At 37.5% G+C, this 12,293-nt stretch overlaps 1 protein-coding gene across 38 annotated transcripts in view; it reads right to left on the reverse strand.

The window, feature by feature from the left end:
* The window catches only part of NRXN1 (neurexin 1), a 759,121-nt gene that overhangs the window by 12,782 nt on the left and 734,046 nt on the right, over positions 1 to 12,293 (reverse strand). For 26 of the 38 annotated variants that reach the window (XM_051616124.1, XM_051616134.1, XM_051616127.1 and 23 more), the window contains one exon: positions 9,517 to 9,604. In XM_051616124.1, coding sequence (XP_051472084.1) covers positions 9,517 to 9,604 — 88 coding nt within the window. The remainder of the gene's footprint in view (positions 1 to 9,516; positions 9,605 to 12,293) is intronic. The other 12 variants (XM_051616125.1, XM_051616135.1, XM_051616132.1 and 9 more) reach the window with 1 other exon arrangement.

Here is a 12,293-nt window from a genome sequence, read left to right on the forward strand (position 1 = left end):
TGCCAACAATCTATGTGCAGTTGTGGTTCTAAGTGTAAGCTTGATCCAAAGGACCCATTTTTAGGATTATACACTTTAACTTTGGATTTTTAAGCAGACTGGGATGAAAACTAATGGAACCTGTTAAAGATTTAATCAGCTGTTTACTTGATTCTTGCGCAAACAAATCCTCTACCTTTCCAAAATTCCTTATTTAATCAGACAAGTGTGTCACTGAAGTCAGCAAATTACTCCACTGTTTCTGAAAAACCTCCGTTTTGCAATTATTAATTTATTTTATGCATTTTTCAACCAATGTCAGTGTGTGAAATCCACCCATGGAAAATGTTTTAAGAATCCACATAATCTTTATTTGTCATTATTTCATTGGTTTGAGTAAATCTAACATTTACAGAATAGCCTGAAAACGAAATTCCTTTCCTAAGCTGCAGAGTAGGACAGGTCAGTGCGGATCTTCTTACACTTCACTTGTGCATTGTGCTTCTATCCCAAACTTAAAAAGACATACTTATGGAAGATAGAGATTGTCAGAAAATTTAAACTGCTATGATTGCCATGGGCCGCATAACAGGAAGGCAGGCAGGCAGGCAGGTAGGCAGGCAGGAAGGCAGGAAGGCAGGAAGGAAGGAAGCAAGCAAGCAAGCAAAAGATTTAGATCTGCCTGGAACCTATTTTCACATATTTGGGATACAGGCACAGGAACCAGGACTTAATTAGTGGCATTATTGAAAATTTTGAATATCAGTCTTGAAAATCAGGACTACTTTGTTTAAGGGAGCACAGTCATAGATCCAATTTCAGGTTTTTTGTGTGTCTGAGAAAGCCACTGCATTAGCAGTAAAGTAATTTTTAAAGGTCTCATTTGGTATTCGGTATTTTGTTCTTGTTAGAGTTGTTGTTGTAATTGTTATTATTGTTATAGTCATTTGGGACATATCTCACTTTCTGGTTAATGCTGGAATGGTCTGTAAGACAGCTTCTTTATCTGGCAGTAGCAGAAAGAATAGGTAAAGCAACTGCTCATATGTGAACAAACGTGTTTCCTGCAAATTTTTCTAGGGAAAGGCAGGAAGGTAAGCCCTCAAAAGCATGTGCATATACTTGGGGGGAGGGAGAGAGAAAACAAGACAGAATTAATATTAAATAGATTGTGAGATATGTGATTTTTCCCCAAAAGCCTCAACAGTGAAACAAGACCATATTCTTCCCTCTCAGTATGTGCTGAATGAGATTAGACTTCTCTCCATCAACCCTGCCCATAGAACTGCAGCCCTTAGCTCTAACTTGCTCTCCATTCACTTCTTCTCACTCACATTATCTCATACATGGATTGTACATTTGCCTCTGATTGTCTAACATATTACTTCTACACATGAATAAAAGGACAAAATAATCATAGACATTTTATCGACCATGATCCAGACAAGCACTGAAAAATCTCGGGAGTTCCACTGAAGTCAGTGGGCATGACACATCGTGCACATGTGTTTGTGAATGAGCAGTGTGAGTGCCTGGTTTCCTCTCTACATTCACCAGCCCAGTCCTGGGATCACAGCAGGATCACACGCTTCAGCTTTGCCTTTAAATATCTTGAGAACTGAGTCACAAGTGGTCATTTGTATCATAGAATCACAGAATGCTAGGAGTTGGAAGTGACCTCTGCAGATCATCAAGTCCAACCCTCCTGTCAGAGCAGGACCAGCACAGAAGCTAGGCAGGATGCTTAGAAAGGCATCCAGACAGGTCTTGAAAGTCTCCAGAGAACAAGACTCCATGACCTCTTTGGTGAGACTCTTCCAGTGCTCTGTAACCCTTACAGTAAAGAAGTTCTTCCTCAAGTTGAGGTGGAACTTCCTGTGTTTGTTTGCATCCATTGCCCCTCGTCCTATCACAGGGCATGACTGAAAAGAGACTGGCCCCTCCTTCTTGAAACCCACCATTCAGATATTTATATACATCAATAACATCCCCTCTCTGTCTTCTCTTCTCTAGAGTAAACAGCCTCAGGTCTCTCAGTTTTCCTCTTAAGACAGGTTTTCCAGTTCCTTAATTATCCTCACAGTCCTCCATTGGACTCCCTCAAGTAAATCCCTGTCCCTCTTGAAATGGGGAGCCCAGAACTGGATGCAATACTTCAGATGTGGTCTCACTAGGGCAGAGTAGAGGGGAAGGAGAACCTCCCTTGGCCTGCTGGACACACTCCTCTCAATGAACCCCAGGATACAATTGGCCTTCTTGGCCACAAGGGCACATTGCTGCCCCATGGATAACTTGTTGTCCACCAGCACTCCAAGGTCCTCCACAGACCTGCCTTCTAGAAGGTTGTCTCCTAACCTGCACTGGTGCATATTGTTGTTCCTTCCCAGGTGCAGGACCCTCCACTTATTCCTGTTGAACCTCATTAGGTTCCTCTTTGCCCAGGTCTCCAGTCTGCCAAAATCTTGCTGAATGGCTGTACAGCCTTCAGGTGAATCGGCTAATCTTCCCAGTTTCGTATCATCAGCAGACTTGCTTGTCCCCTCATCCAGGTCGTTGATTAAGATGATGAACAGGACTGCACCCAGCACTGACTCCTGGGGGACTCCAGTAGTTACAGGTCTCCAGCTGGACTCTGGGAGCTATTGTTTAACCAGTTCTTAATCCATCTCAGTGTCCATTCTTCTATCCCACATTTCCTGAGCTTGATCACGGGGATGTTATGGGAGACAGTGTCAAAAGCCTTGCTAAGGTCAAGGCAGACATCTTTAAATGGAAGAAAAATAACAGCCCTCTTTCACAGGCCCCTCCTTCAGGAGGCCGTTTTTCTCAAATTGTTATTTATAAAATGAATAAAGTTCTTCAAATTACTATAGTGATGTCTAACTCCAAACCACTGAACATGTAACAGCAGTACTAATAAATGTCACTTAACTAATTTCTCTGAACAAGAACTGTCTTTTCATGTTGTCTGCATATGTCTGAAGCATTAAGCAGAGCTTTAGGTACTGCCATACAAATAATAACCCCAGTATTTTACACCATGAATGTTTGCCATTCTTATACTCATTACAGAAGTGATAACGTCTGACTTAAGCAAGAATATGAGTGGAATATGAATGCACCCTCAAAGTTCACACACTATGAAATCCGTTCATCATTTATGCACCAGTGAAGAAGGTCTTGTGGAAGTTTGCAGAGAGCTTTGCATGATTTATAGCATGATTATGATTTGATGTCAATATTTCTTACCAGTCTTAGAACATAGTCAGCCACTGATACTACCTTGATCAAAAACCATTACACTCAGGAAATCAGCCAGATCCCCTGTCTCCGTCCATATTCTGCCTTCTGATACATTCGTATCACTGTGACTGCAATACACGCTACAAAGCATTAGCCTGTGCTGTCATCACTACGCTATGTATTAAACTTTTCTTTGAATTACGTATGTTCAGCAAGAAGTATCTACTCAATTGTTTGCATTTAGAAGGCATGGTTAGCTAGCAATAGCTGCATTTTGTCTTCAAGTGTACTTAAAAAATAAACATTAAAATAATTTAATGTTGGTTACAAATCCTCTGTACCAGTTGAGGTTACGTAAAGAAAGGATGTATAAGAGTGTGACCGCCACTGTTACCACCAAAGTTAGACAGAATGCATTTGAGGAATAAGAATTCTCTAAAATACCAATTTTTTAAAATATTTTTTTTTGCATGAAAGAAAACCCTTCCTTTCAGCATGTGCTATTGTTTTCAGTTGCTTCCAACACTGGTAATGCATGAAAATCCTTAGGACTAGCTGGAAAGCTACAATTCTACTCAGTATTCCCATGTTTGGATGACGTAGCTGGAAAAGGATAGAGATCACTGTTGGCGGATAATTTTAAAACACATTTTCTTAGATAATTTAGGAAATAAATTATTTTTTATCAAGTGCAAATGAGAAATGCCATATTTGTAATTCACAGTAACAGACAATGAGTTCTTTGTCTAATGACAAAGAAGTGGTTCAGTTCACAATAAAATAATTTGGAAAAATACAACATTTGCTTTCTGTTGCTTTGGGGAAGCTTTATGCTTCATAAAAAAAAATAAATAACCTTAAAAACTATTTTAACTTCAATTATAGGAAAACAAATCTTTATCTCAAGCCCCTTATGTATAGACGTGGTAAGAGCTAACATTTGGAAAGTTTGTAAATACAGCACAATTTTTACCCTGTAGTAGCTCTTACAGACATATCTATATGTATTTCAGCTAACTATTTCTAAAGGCTGATTCAAGGCAACCCAGTGATCTTTCTAGTACTGGAAATGCATGTAGAACTACAGGATAATTGGACTGAGGCACAAATATTCCCTTTATGTCTCGAACCATAATGAACACAGCAGCCCTGTGTACTAACTGTAATTTTATTTTTCTTTGTTTCAGCTCCTTGCACAATGAATTCCATGAAGTGCAATAAAAAGGGCACTTGCGGTGATGTATAAATTATAGGAGTCACTTCACCTCCTACTGCAATATTATCTTGCTGCTAGATGCACCAGGAATAGAGTGCAATGATTTGTGAAAGGAAAAGAAGAGCAAAACTTCTAATAACAAGCAGAAATAATTCAGTCCATGTTTCACAGCTCTGCCCATTAGAAAAATAGGTATCAATGCTGGAACCAAACCTAAACCATCACGAAGTGTTATAGTTCCTTGCCATCACCATCTATCCAATACATGTTATCACACAGCAGGGGATGTACATACGCAGGAAGCAGTTTTCATGCAAAGCCCCATACTGTTCTGCTGACAGGACAAACATTCCCCAAAGCAATGCCTGAACTGTAAAAGTCATCCTAGGTAGTGGCTTGTTTGTTCTGTCTTGGCTGTACTGATATTTTGGAGATTTCTGGCTGTCATGAGCTGTCTCCTTCAATGCAATGAGCTTGGCCAAGATGCAGGAAAATCAACACATGCTCAAAGATCAGTCTATAAGTACCTATCCTATTATTGGTCCTTGCTTAATAACATAGGAAAATAACTGATCCCTTTGCCCTTCATAATCAAGAATCAGCGTTTAGAAAGGTAACTAATGCTACCAGGTGATATACATCACTGAGCTCTATTCTGACTATTCTTATCCTTAAAGAACAAGTGCAGGACAAGACCTGATACCAATCAAACACTGTCCTGAGAAGCAGAACCCAAGAGCTGCCAGACAAACTCTGATCAAGAGACGATGAAGTATTTTATTCCAAGACAATTTTTTCACTTTGAAAATTGTCTTCTGCTAAAACTTCCAAGACCACAGAATATGATATATTCTGGCTTTAAGACTTCTAACACTTAAATCCATCCCATTTCTGCTGGGGCCATCAAAAGAGGTTTTGACCTTAATTTCTAGCTTAAACCTTTGTCAAGTCCTGAGTTTGAGATGGATTTAACCGTAATTTGCAGAAAATGAACTGGTTTTGCATATGCTGAAAGCTGTATGTCTACTTCCCTGGTCTAGATTTCTCTGCCATTAAACTCAATTATTTAACTTAATTTTACCCTGTTTGGACCTCTCTATGTTTTGGAAAATTTCAATAGCTATGTAAGTGGTAGGCAATAACTAATGAACAAAACACCAGCCTGGTGTAACTGGAACAAAGGAGCTGTAAAGCACAAAAATGCTCACTGAAAGCAGAAATTAGAACTCAGTTCAGAGCCCAGGAAAGGCTGGAACAGCAGTTCTGAGGTGCAGAATGGCAATTTGTCCACTGGCAGTTTTATAACTCTTCATGTAAAATCAGTAAACCATCCCAAGTCCTTTTTTTTTGGATAGGTTTCCACTAACATTTTTCATTGCTTGTCTACAAAATGAAAAGGCTGTATTATTTCCTCTATGACATGAAGCTGAGGAAACAAAAAATATTGTTGTTGTTATTATTGTAATTATTATTATCATAATCATCATTCTTCGTGTTATTAGTGTTTAGAGTAGGAGAGGGGAATGTGGAGACACTGTGAAACCAACACGTGTTGCCTTACTATACAAAACTTAATACAAACAAAATATGTTGATGAAGCTTTGCATGCTAATAAATTTGTTATGACTCCATCCAATTATGGCACATTCAGCAGTTTGCATACCACAATGAAATCTGCAATTATAGTTTTTGTGACTTTAATTTCCAGACAAATTGATGGGATTGCTGCTCAGCAGCTTCTAATCTGGTCTATGTTTTTATGTCCCACATGAAATTTGTTGCACATTGAACTTTCCATTTGTTATTTAGAAGACAGGTGTACAGAAAGTGAAGCTGGTGATGCCAGACCAAGACTTGTTAGCTTCTATAAATTGCAACATATTTATTCTAGAAAAGAAGCTCCATTTTAAGCATAAATTTCACTAATCAGTAAAATCTAGCTAATGAGTATTTTCTATTATATTTGGTTTGCCATATTAATAGGCACCCATTTTGAGCTGAGAACCTTGGTTAGAAATGGGCATATTGTGGGCAATCACTATATAAATGTAGTTATGGCTCTGTCAATAAAACAGAATGGGCTCTGGCCATCTCTTGAATGTACTTTTTTTAGGAAAATGTAGACCTGAGATCTCAGAGAGAGATTGCTGACTGACCACCAGGAAGCAAGAGAAGAAATCTAACAGTATTTCAGGCTACAGCCTCTGAAGGGAAAATGTAATAGTAAAATTGTCCTAATCATCACATGTTCTGCCTCCTAAAAGTATCTGTTAGGAAACATAAGCTTCATCTGCATCAGTGAGGATGTGGGGGAGGATTGTGGAGAAGCAATTCTGGTTTATTACATGTGGTTATGGGGAAAAAGCTGAGCTGAGCCATGGGAAGAATATAAATGAAATATACCCTCTTCCACGTCGTATCCCAAATGAAAGAAAAAAATAATTAATCTGTCACTGTCAACAGTATCATGCCTATCATCCCTTAAGTTCCAGCCTACTGTTAGGAGTAGCTCAAATTCCTATGGAGACTGCGGAAATATTGACATGGAGTGGTGCCCACAGTTCTACTCACAAAGAAAGCTTATTCCTAAGACTAAGTAATTAAGACTAAAATAGCTTACAGAGAGACAGACAGACTGCAAGTTATGACTTCAGTAATCCCTTTGGTTCTATTGTTTCAAATATGAGAAAAGGACAAGGCCAAAAAAAATACGGAGACAAATTTTAAAGAACTGAGAGTGGGATGGCAAGTGAAAATGTGATGTGAAGAATGACACATAAAATTATCCAGCCAATTGGATTTATGGAGAACATAATTCCTGTGCCAATCCATATTTTTTTTAAAAAAGCAGTAGCAGCTGGAATTCAAGAAATGAATCAGTAAAATCTTTATCAGAAGAACAAAAATGAGAAGCATAGTTGGGTAATGAATGATAAGCTAAGTTAGGAAACACAACATTCACATTCCTCTTCACCCTAGTTTGGACAGAAATTATAACCAGTTGGAAAGCTTTATTTCACCCCTCCCATTCTTGCACCCACCATTTAAATGACTGTGCATGGACCCAGGCCTACAGAGCATTGGATACCCAGACCTGAAGTCCAAAACAACCTTAGAGAAATATTCTGAAATTTCATTGGCTTTCAGCAAGCTGTAAGGCTGAGACAATCCAATTATATTTCTAATACAACAGCTGTATTGTAAGAGTGCTTGGGAAAAAATTTTAGTGCTGGTTAACTAATAAATTGTTTCATGGTTGCCTTATATATATATTTTTCATTATTAAAATGATCCACATTTACAGTAGGAAAATGTCAGTTTAACTATTGAACAGCACTGCTGGAGTTGACTAAAGCAAGGAAGCAACTGGCACGGATGAGCTCAGAGCCATATGAACTACTGAACTCATATTTTCTAAACTCAAGAATTTGAAAGTAAGAAGGCAAGAGCAGAAAAAAATATCCTGAAAATGAACTTTCAAACTTAGAAAAAAAAAAATTATCACAGTTCCTAAATATCTTTTTCATTATGTTTGGGACTTCTGCAAGTGAAATGTCTTCCTGGACATCTAAAAATGTGTAAAGGTGGGTGTATCTATTGCTGCTCAGTTTTAAGAATGGTCATTCTATCTTGTGACATTTTGAAAAACACTCCGAAACCCTCTTATTGGAAGGCAAAATAAACTAACTCCAAAGTATTCTCATCAAATCTATAAATATCTTGGTTCCTGGAAGAGCTCTAATGCCACCCTGCAGGTCCATCAAACAATGAGACAAATCCTAAACTTCTCTGCTGTTACTTAAATGTGAATAATTAATTTTTGCATGTGGGTAGTAGGCTTTGTGACTTCAAAAATCAACCACACACCTGCATTTGAAGCAAAAATGCATTTGTCTGGAGGCTATGTAGACATATTACCTGCTCTCTGATTTGAGTGGCATACTAAGATGGCTTAGTTTTGATTTGCATCAATATACAGGCCAGTCTCAAGTGTCATTGGTTCCTACTGTATGTAACAGATTTATTTTAATTGTTTTACTATTAAGTATTATAGCAAGTACTGAAGACTACCAAATTATCTAAAACAACTGACAAGTAGGCGTGCTACCAAATAGTGCAAAATTGAAGTGCATAAGAAAAACTGAGACATAAATGGTATCACAAGCTGTTCACTCAGAAAAGGTAAATATTAACCCAAGCCAACAAAGAAAGCAGGAATACTTCATTAGACACCTGGGATTTTAAAAACATTACAGAGGAACATAATTATTTAGATTTTTATTATGAAGCTTTGCATTCCTTTCACATCTGTGACAGACATTTGGATTTTTAGAGAAGGTATATAATATTTAATTTAATATGAAATGGGAAATTATAGCAGAGAGAAAAAATAGTACCAAGTGTCCATTATTCAGAAATTACATTAACAGAATGTCCATTAACAGAAATTACAAGTCATAGAATCATAGAATGGTTTGGGTGGGAAGGGACCTTAAAGATCATCTAGCTCCAATTCCCCTGCATGGGCAGGGACACCTCCCACTAAAACAGGTTTCTCAAAGCCCCATCCAACCAGGCCTGGAACACTTCCAGGGATGAGGCATCCACAACTTCCCTGGGCAACCTGTGCCAATGTCTCACCACCCTCACAGTGAAGAATTTCTTACTCATGTCTAGCCTATGAATTCTTCTACTGACATAATATGATGCGTGAAACAGGAGGCAAACAGGGTGGAGGAAACCTTAAGGCACAAACAACACCTTTCTCTTAAATTAAATTGTCCTTTCTTTATTGCATTAACACAGTCGCAGGGGTCCCAGAATGCCCTTCCCAGCCCAGCCTCACGTCCCTTGGCCATGTTAGAACCTTGCTCAGATCACAACTACCAATGTGCTCCCATCCACTATCTTTGAAGAACATATAGCAAACTCTCCGCTGACACTGCCACAGTGTCAAGAAAGACCCCAATTCAACTTCTGCCTGCTATGTAAGAAAGGACTGTCCCACTAAATGGCACTCAGAGGGACTGGAACATGCAAATATGAAATAAAAGAAAGTAATAAAAAAGTTGACTAACCTAACCCACCTGAGCTCGGCTCACAGGGATCAATGTCCTCATCATCACTAGGACATTCAGCGGAGGCCACCAGGATGTCATCTGTGGTCTGCAAAGAAAATCAAATAGACATGTTTTAATTGACTGAACATGTTGTAAGATTTTCACGGATGTTTCTTTTATTGTGTGGATTTATGCAAGGCCCAGAGCATTCCAGACTTCACATGTAATGGCACAAAGACACTCTCCAACTCTGCATTAACAGGACTTTGCTTTTCAATTCGCACTTGTCAGTTTTTAGAAGTATGTTATCCAGTTCAGGCATTTAAACATTTTAATATTTTTTTGTAATAAGAACAGAAAGTTGAAGGATATAATATATACACTGGGGCTCCTGGTCTTCACTCTTTACCTCCAATATCACTATTATGATATTGCTGAAAACACCGAGAACATTAAAAAAAATAAGTCTAAGTATTGAACTGCCCACAGCTGTTAAAACTACTAGAAACATAATTATGTTCTCTCCTTTAATTGCACTTGCTTTCTCAGATGTAGAGAAAAAAAAAAAAAAAAAAAAAAAGTAAACACGACTCTCATTGAGTTGTAAACTATTTCAAGAAAAGAAAAGTCCAGGAAAGAGAACAGTAATAAATATATGCAGTGCCAGAAAGCATCACTCTATTTTCTCAAGTAAGTGCAAACATAATATTTTCTTAAATAAGGGAAGAATTGCCTCAGTGTTGTGTTTAGGTCCAAGGGATTCTAGGAACATCTCTCCAAAATAGGCTTGGACAGTTGTTTGTATAAAGAAATCAAATAAATCAAGGCAGAGGAAAAAAAACAGGGGGTATATGGTACAACACACTATAAAGAAAAGAAATTTGGGATTCCTATCTACCACTTCTTACAGTGCAAGAACAAGGAGATATTCAAAGAAACATTTAGGCAATCAATGTGAACCTGATAAAATGAAATGCCTTCTCTTCAAGTTACCTCTGAGAATAGTCACTTAGAAATGCAGTAAGAACATCCACAGTTCTTACAGAAAATAATAGCAGGGAAATAAAAACTGTCATACTCCTGGTCATTTCTCAAGCAATTACTAACGAGGTTAGCAAGAAGCCTTTCCTATGGGCAAGGCATTTCATAATTGTCCATTTCAAGTTTCTTTTCACCTCAGTGAAAGAAATACACAAAGAGAATTGAAACAAAAAATTAAGGATAAAGCAGGCAAAAAGCCATTACTGGATTCCTGTAGGACACACAGGCCAAGGAGGAAGTGCAAACAATTTCAGGCAACATGAAACATTCTTGTCACTTTTTTTTCTCCATGAGTGTAGAGGAGGGACATAAAATACATCACAGTTTTCCTTAATCAATTTAAGCTTGAATATGTAAAAATTTCTTTTCTGTACAGTAGGGCCAAAATCTAACCAGTGTTGATTATCATTAAGTTATTATTTATCTGTAGTTTTAAAGCAAAGCATATTACACTAATAGGCTTTTCTTTGCCATGCTTCAAGAATATTAATGAACATATATTTTCAGCACTTCTGGGACATAGGAAAGTGATACAGGAATACATTCAATAATATGTGAGGCATAGCAAAGAAAAGCCTATTATAATAATATTAACTTTTACAAGAAGTAGACTGATGCATAAGAGAATGAGGTAATAAGACTAGAGACAACACCCATTTTATGTCACAGTTTGATGCTGTAATCACAAAATGTATCTTTCCTTACATCTGACAAAATTTATATCTGGGGGAAACCACTCCGTAAATCTGTAATACTGCCAAAATTAGCTGGCAGATTTGCAATAAGAGTTAAAAAGGCCAAAGAAGGTATTCTAGCTGATTCTTTCTGTCATGTAGAAAAACAAAGTTATAATGAAAGCCAGCTGCAAACAACCTCTTGATTTTCTAATGTCCATTTTCCCCAGAATACAACCATTTAAGCTTGAAAAGCAACATCTTAGAGTTTTTGTGGAAAAGCACCTGTTTTTCCTAAAGTATAGAGAAAAAAAATAAACAACAAGGTAACCAATAGAGCCTGCATATAGTTAACTCCATACTGTAAAAACCACAACTAATCAGTATAAAAAAGTACCTATGAGTATAAAAGTATGGTGCATCTCCCAAAAAATTTCAATTTGGTCAGTGAAACCAGTGTGATATTATTCTTTCGGCCCAACAGTGGAGAAGACTCTACCAGCAGCCAGAATTCTAAACATTTATCAATTGATGACTGGGGAATTGTACACAAATACCACACAAACAGAGAGGATCACATGCATACATCACAGTCATAGCAAGAAATAACAAAATCAACTGATTTCACTGGAATTTTCTTTAAGGGTGCTCTGGTATATGCATAGATGAGTAACCTTTGTAACTTGAGTGAACTGAGGTTGAAATGATCAGACTCATTTAGAGAACTATTGTAATGTCTCTGATTATGCTTTGTATAGGGCAGTATTGTCAGAGTTTACTTCAAGTAACTCTACTTTTTGTACACTTTGCAGTGCATTCAAAATTACCAGAAAAATCATACTATGGAAAAATCATACACTTTATCTTAATGTATGAGAGATACTTTGCTCAGTTACTTATAAAAGGGAGTGTCAAAACTGTCTTTATGAAACAACACCAATTCCAAACTGTGGAAAGAATATTCACACTTCTACAAGAACAAAGGGATGTTCCTTCCTGGTAAAAGTACATGCATATTATGGATACAGAAATGAATAGTTTATTAAAGAAATGTGAATATAGAATGTCAAGAAAGACCTC

This window comes from Apus apus, chromosome 3 (assembly GCF_020740795.1).
Source record: "Apus apus isolate bApuApu2 chromosome 3, bApuApu2.pri.cur, whole genome shotgun sequence".
Lineage (NCBI taxonomy): Eukaryota > Metazoa > Chordata > Aves > Apodiformes > Apodidae > Apus > Apus apus.